The sequence below is a fragment of the Globicephala melas genome, chromosome 18 (assembly GCF_963455315.2).
Source record: "Globicephala melas chromosome 18, mGloMel1.2, whole genome shotgun sequence".
Classification (NCBI taxonomy): Eukaryota; Metazoa; Chordata; class Mammalia; order Artiodactyla; family Delphinidae; genus Globicephala; species Globicephala melas.
Genome location: NC_083331.1, coordinates 50,727,168 through 50,744,573, shown reverse-complemented (window position 1 = coordinate 50,744,573; position 17,406 = coordinate 50,727,168). Strand labels below are relative to the sequence as shown.

Sequence of the window (17,406 nt, the reverse complement as noted above, 5' to 3'; positions counted from 1 at the left end):
TCTAATTGGGCTGTTTGCTTGTTTGTTTTCTACTCTCTGAGTTTTGAGAATTCTTTATATATGCTGGATGCTAGTCGTTTGTCAGATACGTGGTTTGCAAACATTTTCTCCCAGTCTGTAACTTTACTGCTACTAGTTTTAAAACTACATATTTTAATTGTTTACTCCTAGGATATAGATATATTATTCATTTTTATAGATTTATTTGGTACCCTGTGACTTTGCTAAATCCACACATTATTACTAGTGACTTTTTTTTGCAGACTTAAGATTCTTTTTTATGTCTCCTACAAATAAACACATTTGATTTCTAGGAGATAATTTCTTCTTTCTAACTATACCTTTTATTTCTTTTTCTTGGGTTACTGCACTGGATAGCATATCTAGCACATTGTTGAGTCTGATTGCTGAGAGTAGATATCTTTCCCTTGTTTGCAATCTAGGGTGAAGGCATTCAGTCTTTTACTATGTTAGCTGTGTGTTTTTCATACATACCCTTAATCCAGTTTTGGAATTCTCTTCTGTTCCTAATTTACTTAGGCTTTTGTCATGAATGGGTATTTGATTTTTGTCAAATGCTTCTTCCATGTTTATTTACAGTGTCTTATTTTTTTTTTCTCTTACTTTTGTTGGTGTGGATTTTGGATTGCTTTTCCAGTGTTGTACATCCTTGTTTGAGTTGATCATGATGTATCATCTTTTTAAGAGTATTGTTGGATTTGAATTATTAATATTTGTTTTTAATATCTCTGGAAGACCTATTTACATGTTATATGTCAGTTAACTTTAGTATACTTTGATTTAACAAGAAGTACTCCATTTTTTTCCTAATTATTTATGGAAGAAGGGTAGAATTTTGAGACTAAATGTTCTTGGTACTCAAAGTATCATTTTATTTACCTTGGATACTTGTTGGACATACTCTAATTGTTGGAATTTGCATTTGTAGACTATCTTAAACTAGTTCTGTATATTTATGATGTAAATGTTGATCTCAAAAATGTGGTTGGAGTCTGATGAATAAAATGCTGGACCAAAATACAAATTGAGTATTTAGTTGTTTTTGTTTGTTTGTTTGTTTGGCTGTGTTGGGTCTTCGTTGCTGTGCACGGGCTTTCTCTAGCTGCGGTGAGTGGGGGCTACTCTTCTTTGCAGTGCACAGCTTCTCATTGCGGTGGCTTCTCATTGTGGAGCATGGGCTCTAGGCGTGCGGGCTTCAGTAGTTGCAGCACGTGGGCTTCAGTAGTTGTGGTTCACGGGCTTAATTGCTCCGCGGCATGTGGGATCTTCCCGGACCAGGGATTGAACCCCTTTCCCCTGCCTTGGCAGGCGGATTCTTAACCACTGCGCCACCAGGGAATTCCCGAGCATTTAATTTTAACAATTAAAGTACCAAACATGTGATTTGTAGTACTTATTAAGACAGATAGCTAAGAGAGAGCTTTCAGAAAGCATATGCCCATAATCTGTAGTTTTCTTAGCATTACCATTATTTGAATGAAATTAGAATTGACTAAAGTTAAGGGATTAGTTTTTTTTTTTAGCCTTAATTTCTGTTTAAGGCCCTATATCTACTTTTGAAAGAAATCAAAATGTAATTTAACATTTGTAGTAGGCCTTTGAGAATCTGCAGTACATCTGGTGTCCCTCAGAAAAGCAACAAATGAATATCCTTTGAATCCAGCAGTTGAGCTTTGTTGGCTCTTTTCCTATTGTGGGGTAAAAGGGTAGTCCTGATGAGTTTTTTGCTGGTGTCTTTCCAGCCCTTATCAGGTTGGTTATTGCTGTATCACCTATGTGACTTCTACAAATCATCTAGCCTGTCTAATATTTAATTTTTTTAAAAAAATGAGAATCGATGATGATGGAAAGGAATATAAAATTGAAATATTATATCCTGTATTTCAGTCTGAAAACTTGGAGAATACAGTAATCATACCAGATATCAAACTACATAGCAATCCTTCGGCATTTAATATTTATTGCAATGTACGCCATTGCGTTCTGGAATGGCAGAAAAAGGAAACATCGTTGGCAGCTGCATCTAAGAACTCTGTGCAGAGTGGAGAATCAGATAGTGATGAAGAGGAGGAATCCAAAGAGCCCCCTATCAAGCTTCCAAAGGTAAGTCACTAAGATCCACTTTGATGCATAACCTACATATTTGGGCTTTAATACATATGTTTGCATTGCTAAAATGCCTTGCTTTTAATAAAATTGCACACTGAAAATAACAGAGCCTATGGGTAAAGATAGGTTTGAGCTAGATCAGGAAAACTTTATGCAACTTTATAATTGGAGTGCTAACAAAGTCAACAATTGGTACCTCAGTGGGGAGTACTTGGAAAGCATAGGAAGGGAGTTCAGTGGCTTGGAGTCTGTTACAGGGGCTGTTAAAAATGTACAAAAGCAGTACAGGGGAAATGGTGGCTTGTGGGCACTGAGCCATTGCAGATGGAAGTGGGACTCTGAGCCAGTGAGCTGCTATTAAGGTGGGCACAAGAGGAAGTGCAAATTACTACAAGCTAAGAGCCACGAAAAGCTGGGGACACATCCCTCCCTCTGGGTAATTTTTCTTGAAATAGAGCTAGAAGTGCTCCTGGTTGTGCAGCAGCTGAGCTGAGAGCTTTTGCCTTTTCTGCATAAGGTTAATTATACTCTTGCTATCCTGGCTCCTTTTGCCTAGGAAAAAAATTACATATGAACCAATTCTGCATTGTTCTGATATCACTCCCATATTTACCAGAGGCATATAATCTAATTGGTGTTATAGAAACATGTATTGAAGTAGAACAAACTGTTCTTAAGGTACTCTGTTCTATTTAAGCATTGGTATATTTTAAGACTATAATGTTACTTTATATATGTATTTTTCTATATAGTATGTGTAGTTAGTATTTCTAACAAAAGAATGGGTAAAAATATAAACATATTTTAAAATGTTACCTTTATTATAAATGATTTATGCATTTGTTTTTTTTCTAAATACAGACATTTTGAAATGATTTCCTTTATCATAAATGATTCGTGTATATTGTCTTTTTACTAAATGGATACCTTAAAATTGTGCCTTGAAAACTTCTTTATATGCATACATAAGATATCATGTAAATACTTACTTTACTACTTGGAAATAGAAGCCAGATAGAGGCTGTGTTCCTGATCTGTTAATTTTGTACATTTCATGGTGGCTCTTCATAAGTTCACCACTGTCCTTTATCATTACTGTCAGGTTCTTCTCACCTATTCTCAGCAGTTGACTTGCTTCCTGTTTCATAGAGTAGTAGAGGTTTTGTGAAGTTCCTCAGCCTCTTAATCAGCAACCTTCAAATGTCCTTATCTCCTCTTGGGACCCTTTTCCCCTTACTCGTTTTCTCTCCAGTGTCCTTAACTGTACCTTCTCTACTAGCTTCTTTCTTCAACTTGAAACAAACAGGCTCATCTTTTCCATATAAGTTTCTCCAGGTAAAGAGCATGGTCTCTAATTCTGATTTCTTATGCTTAATTAGGGGAGGTTGAGGAAAAATACATTGTTAAGTTAGGATATGGGGATATGAAGGAATCAAGTATACTTTTGTTATAAGAATTCCATTCTGTGTGTGGGTGAGTCCCACTGTACTATAGTAATCATTCAGCTTAGATTCAACATTAGGAAGGAAAATAAAGACCCAGAGAAACCTTTCACACAGGTATGCAGATTTTGAATAATAAACTATAGTCAATTTAAAAGGTACTGCACAATCAAGAACAACTGATTCTTAGGCTGTTTTAAAACATCAGGATGAATGAGTATTAAAGAAATAAAATATCAGGCATTCTTAAGACAGTGAATTTTTAGCATGATTAACAGAGTTAAAAGATGCAGAGTCAAAAAGGGATCTTTACAAGAAAAGTAGAAGAAAAGCAAATAGCTCAAGTAATTAATATTGAGTTTTCCATCAAGTACTGACCTGTCAGGAAACAGGGTATAGTGATGAATATGGGAAGTAGAGTCAAACTGCCTGAGTTCAAACTTGCCATTAAAAATACTAGCTGTGTGATGCTGCGAAAGTTGTTTGACCGCTCTCTGCCTCAGTTTTGTCATCTGTGAAATGGGGATAATGCCTATCTCATAGGTAGTAGTGAGGATTCAAAGAGTTAATAAATGCACGTGTGCTCAATAAATGGTAGCTGTAGTTGTAAGTATCAGGTGCAAACAGGAAACTGTGTAGGTCCAAATGAATTTCATTAGTTTTCAGGGAACTCATCAGTTTATTAAGAAATACTTCATATCCAAGGAAATGAAACCTCTAGACAATCAGTGAGATCAGAGAAGAAGGAACAATGGGATGCCTTTATGCAGAGGTAGTCAGAATGCCATGGGTGGGGGCAGGGCAGGGAGTGAAACTTTCAGGTCTTAGGCAGCAGTTTGCAGGGCACAGAAGAGATGAAGCCTTTAGGGTTTGAGGTGATGGGAGTGTGAGAGCAGGTGAGAAATGTGGACTTTTTCTTTTCCTTTTGACCATTTCTGTGCCTCTGCTCCAGATGCTCTTTCATGTCAGTTCCTCCCTTTTCTTTGTTGTTTCTCTCTTGCTCCTCCTGAATGTGTGGCTGTCGCTTTCCTTTTTCTTGCGGATGTTTCTTTGTCTCCTGCTTCTTTTTTATTTCACATAATGAAGACAGTTTTTATTTGTTGTCAAGGTATCATTTTGATACAATTCTGTGTTTTCCCTTCTTGACTTTTAAAAGTTAGTTAAATTGTTTTTGACTCTGATGTAGACCTTGCTTGTCAGATTTTTTTGCTTTTTGTTTTTTGCAGGTCAGTAATCATTTAAAATAGTACTTTCGTACCCCCACCCGCTTAAAAGTATACCTTTCTTACCAAAAACAGTTTTTACCCAGCTCAAACTGTCTTTCACGATCTGATTTCCAGATCTTCTAAAGCGCTCCAAATTTCATAGCTGCATAATTTTTTAATAGTAATATTAAAATCCTAATATGAATATTAGGATTCATATTTCCCATCCAAACTTATTTGAGGCTAGTCATGCCTCATATTTTGTTAAAAGATGTAGATGTACACAGATTCATTTATATACTTCTTAATTCAGTAAATTCAGTTTGTAGCAGGCATTCTATTAGGCCCTGAGAACAAAATGATGAGAAACAATCCCCACCGTAAAGAAAGTTATGTCTAGCAGGCATGTCCAGTGCCCTAAGGATTGATAGGGGTGTGCAAGGTATAGTGGAGGCCGGTGGAGTAAGGATGTAGCACTGACTGAAGATGCACCCGCAGGCAGGGAGAATGGCATTGTTACAAAAGCACAAGTGGTCAGCTTTGGCTAGAGTGGACTGGCTGAATAGGGCAAGAGTAGAGAATGGGATCATGGGCCTTAAATGTCATGCAGCCATTTTCAGATTTTGTCTGGTAACTTGGAAACATGAAAGATTTTTAGCAAAAGACTATGATCAGACTTGTATTTTATTAAAGTTACTCGGGTGCTGGAAAGGCAGATCCACTAGAGGCTGGGGAGACTAGAGCAGAGGGACCAGTGAGCCAGTTATTGCAGTCGTCTGAAGTGTTCATGGGGGATGCAACTAGGGTAGTAGCAGTGTTTGGCATAAAAGAAATATTAAGGAAGTAGAATTGTCAGGAATTGTTAATTAGTTGGTTATAAAGGCTGAAAGAGAAGGTAGAATGTAAAAATATTTCTGAAGTTTCTAGGTGGTGATGCCATTTACTTAAAGAGAAAGAACTGGAGGAGAAACAGTGCTTTGTTGGAACGATGATTAAGTTTAGTTCTGGCCATACTGAGTGTGAAGGAGCTGTGAGATGTCCATTGCTCACTATGTAAGACTGAAGTTCAAAAGAAAGGTCCCAGCTAGGCATACAGTTTTGGGACTTAGTGTGGTGACAGAAATTGACACAAAATTGTTAGAGATGGAGCAGTAGGTGGGATCAAGAACATTGTTTAAAAACTAAATTAGCTTTGAAAAGTTGTAAGAGCACTTTTTCCTCTGGGTGTGAAGAGAAGGGAAGAAGGTGGTAGAAGTCGTAGATAAATTTAGAGGCTAGGAGGTTAGGTGCGTTAGAGGCTAGGAGGTTAGACATTTCACACCTGGATCTTCTGAGGAGCAGAATTCTTCTCCTCTTCCTGCCCCCATGCCTTCCTCCTCTACTGCGTCTGTTGCTGTTGCCTCTTCTTCCTCCCTTCTCTCACTCCTCTCTAGATTTTTAATTTTTATTATTTGTAAATGATGTCTCTACCAAATATTTACTTTAGAGAAGAAAATTTTAAAGACAGTATACTTCACTCTGTAGTAATATGTAAATCTACTTTTGGTTTCCTTTTGAGCTTGTTCAAATGTTTTCTGTAAGTCTTAGAACTGATTCTAGGAGTTTTTAATAGAAGATATAATTTCTAATGGCAAAGAGTTTATTAATATTAAATCTAAATATGATGTATCTAAACGCTTATGTTATTGTTTGTTAGTGAAATAATAATGCCACCTTTGGAAATATGTGATTTGAGGAGAGAAAAATAAAACCTCAGAAGACTTTTTTTTCTTTTTTTTGGCCAAATATGTTTTTGCCTCACTTTTCTCAACAGTGACATTGGACTAGCTGTACCAGTTAATTATTTGGGTTTTGTGTTCCTTCAAGTATAACAGAGAGCTTTCAGGATTTAATTGTTTGAAAGCAACAGTAAAGATAACATTAAGTAAATTTACAAAAGACTATTTTATGAAGAGAAGTGGAAGACCGTGTGTTTGGTGGTTAGTTATAGTTTATCGTGGCACGTATTGAGTGCTTAGTGTGTTATCTTATTATAATGAACTATTCTATTTAGCAGTCAAACTTATTAATCATTTATTTTGCTATTTATAAAGGCAGTGCATAATCAATGTAGATAATTTGAAAAAATGGAGAACATTTTTATAAAAAGGAAAAGAAAATTTTACATTAGAAGTTATTTCTAAAATCCTATTAACCAAAAATACCCACTGTAAACATTTTTGTATATGCACATTAAAAATATATTTATTTCTGCACAAATGAAATCATATTGTATTTGCAGTACTATATATTTTTTTGTCCTTATACTCTTCCTTCCTAATATTGAGGGAGGACATATAGTGTGTTCTCAGTGACTATAAGACAGGCTTCAAAGTGTAAAGTGCAATTTCAAAGTTTGTACATATAGTAAAATACTCTCAGCCAAACCTCAGAAAAAAGTCTTAATTCACAACGTGTTGTGCTCCTTTGCTCAATGATTCAAAGCTAAATATGATTGGAAAACTTGAGGTTGATTTTTATTTTGTTGTATATTGAATACATATCACAGTTCTGGAAATGAATTAGTTTTCCCCCTTATTAAAAAAAAAATCCACACCGAACTAAGATACAGATGATAAGTGAGAATCACAGTGGTTAACCTAGACAGACGGGTAATTCCTTGTCTTGATCATTTTGACTAACGTTTTATGAGTGTTTTTCACGAAAGCCATCTAGTGCTCTGCTCCTGGGCAGCCCACCTGAGTTACCTGTTGTCATACATTTGTTATCATACCTTAAACTTATTAGAGAGACAGCTTGGGAATATGTTCAGTAAGTAGCCTTAGTGTTTTTGCAAAGGTTCAATACTTTCTCTGTTGCTATAGGAATCTACTTACAAAAAGAAACCCTAGCCAAAAATGTCATCCGTGAAGAATTCTTTGAATTATGAAAAGTCATGATTGGTAGTGGTAGAGTAAGCAATCTTCAAGACTGATGGATAGAGTAGTCTCCTGCTGGCCTGAGAATAGAGCCCTACTTTTGTATTGTACTCAGGAGATCTTTGACTTCAGATTTGTTTCCTGTACGGACATAAACAGATGGAAATCTTGGACAGTATGTTTTTATTTTCTAGTCTGTTTCAGGAAAATAAACTATATGAAATGGCAAGTTTTCATTTCCATTTAATTAATTGAAACTCTATACAAGCACTTCTGTAATCTTAGCTATAATCAGGTATTCTAGGATTTTAGATAACTTCTCTAAAGACAGTCCTATTAGTTATTTTGACTTCTCAGTCATATCTGTATTCTTCAGAAACCTTGCAGATAGTAATCAGAACTGCAACTGACTTGCCTGCAGTTGATTTAACCCTTGTCGGACAAGTTGCAGTGGTTTTTAGCGCACAGCTGAGAGAGTAAATAAATATTTGTTGTCTGCCTATCATGTGCAGGCAGTGGGATAGTCATGGGAGATATTAGTTAAGATATACTCTGTGTCCACAAGGAGATCCCAGTTTAGTTGGCAAAATGGAAACAAAAATAGTCACACTATAACACAGTAAGTGCTATAAAAGAGGTCTGGACTGGATAAGCATTATGTATAAGATTCATTTACTTTGTTAGATTATAAACTCTTAGAGAACAAGGTCTAGTATAATATATCTCGTATCTCCTGTAGCAAGTTGTACAAAATAAGTACTTAAAATGTTTATGTAATATATGAATTAATGTACAGATCTCAGCAGAGAGAATATCTTCTGTTTTGCTCAATAGAATTAATAATGCTTTGATGCATTTCTACTAATTAATCTAGTTTTAACTTTTTCTGTTACTTCTTCTCCAAATAATTTAACACTTCTTGAGAAGATCTTACACATTTCCTTTTCAAAATGTTGACATTGACTGAGAAATGGAATTGCATTGTCTATTGTTCTGTCAGCCCTCTGAAAGTATTTCCTCATACCAGTTCATCACATTTGCTGTCTCAGTCTTTAGTTACAGATTTATCTATCTTTTGCTAGATACTGAGTTATATTTTTCTTGGTCCTGATGAGGAATAAGATAATTAAAGTAATCCTACAAGAATAAGGGACACCATCTACAAATAATAATATGGTGATTGTACCATATAGGAAAGGCTAAGATGAAAAGTTCCTTTTTTAATCTTTTCACCATATGTACTATATTGCCTTCTTTTCTGGTCATAAGTAACAATTAACGTAACAGAAGAGTGCCAATTTTGACATGAGAACAGCCAAATGAACTTTGTAAATTAATAGTTTATTTTTTTCTGAGTGAATGCAGTCTAGTACCTAGTTCACTGTTAAACCATTTTCATGATGTTTTATTATGGCTTCATTATCCTGAAACTACTTTTTAAGTAGTGCCACTACATATATATATATTTTAACAGTTCAACAGTTTCCTTTTATTTATTTATTTATGGCTGTGTTGGGAGTGCCACTATTTTTTAACCTTCTTTGTTACCAGATGATTTTCTAAATCTTGAAATTAAACACACTGGGTTTTACTCTTTTTTATGCGATGACCTTTTTGCCTTTAAAATATTGTACCATTACTCATTTGCTGTGGAAGTAAGCTGTACCGATTTTACTGCCTGAGAAGTGTTATTAGCTCACATGCTATAAAGTATAATTTTTATTTTCATCTTAAATAGATCATTGAGGTTGGACTCTGTGAAGTTTTTGAATTGATCAAGGAGACGCGATTTTCTCATCCATCCCTGTGCCTCAGGAGTCTCCAAGCCCTGCTTAACGTGCTTCAGGGTCAGCAGCCAGAAGGCCTCCAGTCAGAGCCACCCGAGGTCCTAGGTAAGAGCTTAGGCACATTGAATGAAGCCTTTAAATGTAAAGAGCTTCTCTTATGGAGCACATACGGCAGCCTGTAATTCAATCTCTGTTTGCTTATGGTGCTGAAACAGCAGGGGTATAAATTTTAAGTAACTTTGCTGTGTTCCCCTGGAGTTATGATTTAAGAGTTATAGTTCATGCACAGTCATTTCCTGATTATTATGATGGGGAAAAGCAAAATATACATTTTTGGAACCCAAAAATAATCCTCAAGCCTTATAGTCGCTATGAACTTAAATCATTCTTAATAAACCTTTGGCCAAAATAGCTAACATTGACTTTGTCTAACTTTACATGTTACTTTGGAGAGTTAAAAAAGTAGGAAAAGAGGGAACAAATACTACCAACCCAAAACAACACAATTAGTTTCTAAACAGAGAGGACATTTCTTTTGCGTTCATGATAAATAAAAATTTATTTTTGTTAAAGATAAAGCTTTTGAATTAGTAGCAACTTCCATTAAGTAAAAATGTTTGCTTTTTGTAAAGTGCATTTGAATTTTATGAATGCCTGCCTTTCATGCCCGTGACCTAGGCTCAACACATAATCCTGTAAGCAGGACGGGGACTCTTAAGGAAGAGAAATACAGATGGAAGCTAAATTTTGAAGGCTAATTGCTTTTCTCTGATGCTAACTGTGGGCCTTCAAAGAGTCTAGAGTTTTCTAAATCTCAAGCATTAGCTTGTTTGAGTCATATATGTGGGCCCTAAGTGTGGAGTATCTGATTCAGTAGATTTGGGATGGGACCTGAGAATTTGCATTTGGAGTAAGTTTCTGGGTAATGCTGATGCTCATGCTGCTGGTCTGGGGACCACACTGCTGGTCTGGATTAGAGTTTGGTCCTTTTTCTCTACTTGGCTATTTGGATTATGTTAGACCCACATGTAAGAACCTAATTACATGGTTTTAATTTACATGTCAGATTGTTATTTTTTTGGTCATGTATTGTGATTAGTTTTTGTGTTCCATTTGTTTTGTTACTGCTTTGTTTTAGTGGTGGGGGGAGTACTGGCCATGAAAATAAGCTGAGGATTTTTAAAAACAACAACAGCCCCCCAATTCACCATGTTATGAAATACTACTACCAAATAAAGCTGCATATGTTACAAAGCAGGCACCTTATTTATTGTCACTGTAGCACCAGTGATCGATTACTATTATGATGTACTACTTGACTTCATGGCATTTTATTGAAGATTTAATTAATTTTATTTAAGAATATTTTGCTAGTTAATCTTAGCTCTGGTTTGTAAATTAGCAAATAATTGAAGTATTTAAAATATCCACTAAAACAGTATATCCTATATCTTACTTTGAACAACATGCTAATCCTTGCTTTCCTCCTAGATCTTCTGCCATTTTGTTGTCTGCTATCATTTGTTGTATACTTTCTCTTATATTCAGTTTATACATAAATACTCCCTCTCCTTTATTCTTTTCAAAATAGATCTTCTTCTTAATACTGGGTTTTAAAATTATAATATGTGCTTTAGCTTAATCGTCTTCTTTCTGTCAGAACTTAGGTCTCCTGATTAATTTGTTTTTACTTTCTTACTAACAGTTTCAAATGCTGCTATACTGTCTTTGGTCTCTCTTCTATCCTTCCAATGCTTACCTTTCTGATCTCTTCACTGCTTTGACTTACTTTTCTGTTCAGGCGTTTATCAGCACTTCATACTTTTTATTTTGTTTAATTGGCACAAAGGTGTAAGTAGTAATTTGGTTCTTTAAATCGAAATTTGTATTGAAATCTGTCTCTTTTTTCCTTTGATTTAATATCATAGGCACATTAGTTACACTTTTTCCACATTGCTTTTTTTCATGTTACTCATAGAAATATATGTATATTTGTATCTCTTTTATTGTTGGGATAGCTTGATGATTATTATACATCAGACTTCTCTTTTTTTTTTTTTTTCCTCACGGTACGCGGGCCTCTCACTATTGTGGCATCTCCCGTTGCGGAGCACAGGCTCCAGACGCGCAGACTCAGCGGCCATGGCTCACGGGCCCAGCCGCTCCGCGGCATGTGGGATCTTCCCAGACTGGGGCATGAACCCGTGTCCCCTGCATCGGCAGGCGGACTCTCAACCACTGCGCCACCAGGGAAGCCCCATCAGACTTCTCTTTGCAGATGGATTTGATTTACAAATTGTCCAGTGTTTTTAAAACAATCCTTCCCTTATATCTATCTTTCTGTTCAGTTTAAGATTAGAATATATGTTCTCAATTATTCACTTAAATGTAAAGCGCCTTCTATGTTCTGTGCTAAGAGTGTATAATATAGGGGTGATCAATATAAACATTGTTGCTGTTATTATGGAATTTAGCATCAGACAGTTGGACACATGTATGATTACAAATGTAATGATTATAAATGATTTTGGATAGATTCCATTTTTTCATTTACAAAAATAAGGAGTTCACTAAATATTCTCCAAGGTCATTTTTATATAAATATTCTAACTTTTGGGGGGAAAGGGTAACCGGAAAGGAACTAATGCAAAGTAAGTGTTGTAACTGCCTTAAATATTTTTTTATAATGAGGCAAGGTATAAACAGACAAACAGATACCATATAATGTTCTGTGTGTTAAATGAATATAATTGAGTTCTATTTTATCCACAGAGTCTCTCTTCCAGCTCCTTTTGGAAATCACTGTTCGAAGTACTGGAATGAATGACAGCACAGGACAGTCTCTGACAGCACTTTCCTGTGCTTGTCTCTTTAGTCTGGTGGCTTCTTGGGGAGAAACAGGAAGGACACTTCAGGCCATCTCTGCTATCCTCACCAACAATGGCAGCCATGCTTGCCAAACTATTCAGGTATTTCATATCTCTAGCTGCTTAGAAATTGATAGGATGCCAAGTTGCAATTTCACCTTAGTTTCTGTCAAAGCAGTGTCTGCTTTTTCTCACTCAGTATAGTGGTTTGATGTGTTCAAGGTTGATATATAAATAATCTAAGCTATTTGAGCTACGTTACACGTTACATGTGTTTAACTCTGTAACATTAAAGGTAATAAAGTGAAATTTGGCAAAAGCTTAAATCTTTAACCTGGTCTTTGTGTCAGCATTACAGCCTCCGTTTTCATTGCATTGCCTTGCTCTCTGCCTTCCTCCGCCTCCCATCTTGCCCTGAATTTTCAAGTATGGAATTCCTTCATAGTTTCTAAATATCTTTTCTGTATTGAAAGAAAAGGATATATCATTTTTACTGTATTTTTGATTGGTTGATTATAGTTTTTCATGAATTGATTTGTTTCTGAACTACTCAGCTTCACGTGTAGCATTTTGAACTTTTAATATGCAGTTGTGGGATAACCTCCTCATCCTTGTCAGTAGTGGAAATATAACCCTACTTATAGGCAAACTTGATTTAATTCTTTTGGACTGTTCTGGAAATTGAGTAAGAAGTTACAGTTTTAAGTCTCTGTTATGTGCTTTTCTCTGGCCCCTTGGATGACCTCCAGACACATGGAAGAGATGCCTCAGTCCCGGTATTAGTGGGCCAAAGATAGCAAAAGGGGTAAATGGGCTATTTTCTGTGACTTACTCAGTGATTTTGAACTTTCCTTGTCAAATACGAGCAGTCTCCTTACTCTAGGTTTCTATTCTTATTCTTTTCCCTCTTTTTGTCCTGCCTGAAGTCCTCTTTTCCGTTTTTATGGTCCTTACTTATTTTGAAGTCCCTCTAATTCAGTGATTTCCGAATTATTCTGCAGCTGTGCTTTGAGGGTTCAGCCAAATTTTAGTTTAAATATATGCTTAAAATATAAAAATACTTACAAAATTTTAATAGAATAAACACATTCAAATATCAATGCCAAATTTTAAAAGTATAGTGACCATAAACACATGTACCTATTAGAATCCAGTGATTTATTTTTTGTTTTGTTTTGTTTTTTTTTTTTTTTTGCGGTACGCGGGCCTCTCACTGTTGTGGCCTCTCCCGTTGCGGAGCACAGGCTCCGGAAGCGCAGGCTCAGCGGCCATGGCTCACGGGCCCAGCTGCTCCACGACATGTGGGATCTTCCCGGACCGGGGCACGAACCCATGTCCCCTGCATCGGCAGGCGGACTCTCAACCACTGCGCCACCAGGGAAGCCCTCCAGTGATTTATTTTTATGTAGATTTATTCCAGAGGCTGTGACGTGAGATCTAAACAGTGAGACTAGCCAGTGCAGAGGGAGGAGGTGTTGGTATTGGTGGTGTAGAGAGAGAATGTTCTTGGTATCCATGTGCTAAAGCATGAAAATAAGAGTAAGAGTAGAATACTGAAGGCTGGAAGAAGTTTAGTGTAGTTATAGCGTAGCGAGCTGCCAGATGGCAGAGACAGGGCTTGAATGCATATCTGTCTGACTGCAATATTATGCTCAAGCACTACGCTGCACAAAACTCTTGATCCCCTGAACCAACAGCCGAGGTTCTCTGTAGACCTGCCCCGTCGCTACATACCCAACTCCAGGCCAAACGCCATATTAAAACCTGTTATCTTAACATGGCACATAGTGTTCTTCATGATTTGGCCCCATTCCACCTACCTACTTCATTTCACAAAACTCTCTTGGCCAGGCTATGACTCGGGGGAGAAAAGTCTGAAAATGTATAACTGTAACATCTCAGATTATTCTGGGATCCAAATGCATATTACTTATCTTGTTCCAACAAGCTTAAGCTGAGAGTTTAAAGTAAGGTAGGGCTGGTAGTAGTACTGTAAGGTGCCTTATTGAAGGAGACTAAAATCCGTTCTGGAGGGATGAACCCCCTACTTCAGAGGCCTCCCACAAACACAACTCTGCTGTATCTGAACTCACAAACAAAAAGGACATAGAAAAAAGGCACCGTCATTGAGAGTTAGTAGAAAGAAATATAGCGGAATCAATCTTGCCAAGTCTATATATATTGAAATTATTTGATATAGAGTAGAAAATATATGTGTATACATATTCAATATAGTTAAAGTATTATTATTAAGTATCAAAAGTATTATTAAGGAATAAGGATATAAAAAGTAATCAGGTCAGAAAATGAACCAAATAGAACTCCTGGAAATGAAAAACCAAATACTTACAATTAGAAACTTAAAGGATGAGTTAACCAGTGGATAATACAGTTGAAGATAGGAGCAGTGAACTGAAAGATAAAGAGGAAAAAATTATTCAGAATGCGGCACAGAGAGACAAAATATGAAAAATAAGAAACATGGATAGAGAATGAGAAAGTCTAAAGTATCAGTACAACCTGAGTTCCACAAGGCAGTGGTAGATTTGTGGAGAGGCAGTATTTGAAATAATGGCTAAGATTTTCCAGAATTGGTGAATGACTTGGTATCCTCAGTTTAAGGAAGTCTGGTTTATCAGAATAAATTCTCTAGGTCCTGCCACAGTGTCGGTGAGAGAAAATCAATAGGATAGGAAAAGGGGTATATCTGAGACTTCTGATTGTAGCACTGGGTTTTCTTAAAACTTTAATACCCTGTTAGAAAGCATGAGAGAAACAGAGCCATGTTGAAGACACTTTAGTTTCTGCTCTCCCCTCCATCCCTGCAGTTTACACTAAGATTATAATAAAGGATTTTTTTAAAGTATAAACTTTTAAGAATGGGACACATTTTTAGAAGACAAATATTGGGGAGAGCTTAAACTTAAGCTTCTCAAGAGGCTAGTGCCCATAGAAAGTTGATTTTCACATAAAACTATAGATAGGATTTAGAATTGGAAGTAATAAATACCTGGAAAGTGGTGGTGAGGGGAAGAGCTAAAAATTGATTGGAAGTCTGTGTAATGAAAGCTCGAGAACCCCAGAGCCCTTCCTCTACGCTTCCCAGCCAGTCAGCTGTCCTTCTCTCATACCCCTAAGAGTTAGGTTTGCTGTCTAAAGAAATTGAGCCAGAGAGGCCAGGGGAAACCAGGCACAGTTGAGAGTGAAATTGAGGAGCCAGGCTGAAGATGGAGATTAAGTGAAAGTCTCCATATCGATGATGAAATTTCTTTTCTTTTTTTTTTTTTTTTTTTGTGGTACGCGGGCCTCTCACTGTTGTGGCCTCTCCCATTGTGGAGCACAGGCTCCGGACGCGCAGGCTCAGTGGCCATGGCTCATGGGCCTAGCCGCTCCGTGGCATGTGGGATCTTCCCGGACTGGGGCATGAACCCGTGTCCCCTGCATCGGCAGGCGGACTCTCAACCACTGCGCCACCAGGGAACGCCCAATGATGAAATTTCTTAATCCTCACTGAGTTCCCAGTACACTGGGGGTGAGGCTTATAGCTTCTAGGAAAAAGACTGGCAGATCCTTCTTTGGAGAAAAAGTGAGAAAAGACATATAGATGTGGACATTTGGCGGGGGCAGGGGGGTGTCTGGGAGATCCTCCAATGAAACTGCTAAACTTAGTATGATCATTTTGAGGTGAGCGCACTATCTTTCACACCCTATCCATTCATAGCAGCTTCCTATCAGATTTTTAGTCGCTTACTCTTTAAAAATAAGTGCACAGCCAAGTATCACTAGACTAACATGAAAGACAGAATCCCCCAAATCAGTAAAAATAGTAATAATAAAAGAAACATTGATGAAAAGAGTATAGGGAACAGAAAAGCTCTAAGAAAACTGTAATTAGTATTTTGAAGAGGGATGAGAAAATGATTATTTACATTAAACAGCAGTATTTAAAAAAAACCTCAGAACAAAGAGTTTTTACAAGATAAAAAAAATAAGATAGCAGCATGAAAATCAGTAGAAGCGTTAGAAGTTCAGATTAAAGAGGTCCCCAGACAATAGAAAAAAGAGAGAGAAAGAAAATAGGTGACATAAAGTAAAATTAGAGCATCCTTCCAGAAAATCCAATATCTAATAGGTATTCAAGCAGAGAGGAGGAAATTACCTAAGCTTTATAAGGAAAATTCCCATCCACCAAAGATACTCATTTTCAGATTGACAGAACACACCCTCAGTGCCCAACACAATGAACGGCAAAAGACTCACACCAGGTATAACGTTGCAAAATCATAACAGACAATAAAGGGAAAATAATGTTCCAGAGTGCAAGGACAGGTTATATACCAAAGATTAGGCAGAATGCCATTGGACTGCTCAAAAGCAACATTGGCATAGAAAATAACAAACAGTGCCTTCAAAGTTCTGAGCGAAAATGATGTCACTATATCTAGCTCAATTGTCAGTCATGTTTGAGGGAAGATAAAGATGCTTTTGAACATGCAAGGCATGGAACAATTTTAACCTCTGTGCCTGCCCTTGTCCTTAGTCTAGACTGGAGCAGGGCCTCTTGAGGGATGTTGCCAAGGGGAAAAAGTAGAAATGATGTGTTTGACTCTCTTGAGAGGAGTATGAGGAGCACTTAGGGGTAGGTATAGAAAAAACTTAGCAAACGCAAAAATAGGGCAATTGTTGACTCGATGAAGAAAAAGAAAAATTATATAAGGGAAATGTAGTATGTAATACAATTGGCTCAGTTCTGAACCATGATCACACAGACATAGTGAAATGACCTCTGACTACTGGTTTAACCAGAAATTATTGTACAGCTCAATTCTGAGGATTTGGGAAGAGAGGAGGAGCATCATCTTTCGTAATAGACCCAATAGAAAGTATCTGAAACAAAAACAAAAAAACTGAAAGTGAAGCTTTGACATATATAAGGATATTGATTCTAGATAAAATAGTTTTAAGTTTAACGTAGTTTCTTCTAGGGAGAGAATTTGTAGTATCCAACCATATACATAAATAAAAGTTTTATAAAAGTAAGAGTTCCATATTTTGAT

At 36.7% G+C, this 17,406-nt stretch overlaps 1 protein-coding gene across 1 annotated transcript in view; it reads left to right on the top strand.

Annotated features, from left to right (window-relative positions):
* The window catches only part of MYCBP2 (MYC binding protein 2), a 273,476-nt gene that overhangs the window by 41,099 nt on the left and 214,971 nt on the right, over positions 1 to 17,406 (top strand). The window contains exons 3-5 of the mRNA XM_030838623.3: positions 1,909 to 2,124; positions 9,434 to 9,587; positions 12,255 to 12,451. Coding sequence (XP_030694483.1) covers positions 1,909 to 2,124; positions 9,434 to 9,587; positions 12,255 to 12,451 — 567 coding nt within the window. The remainder of the gene's footprint in view (positions 1 to 1,908; positions 2,125 to 9,433; positions 9,588 to 12,254; positions 12,452 to 17,406) is intronic.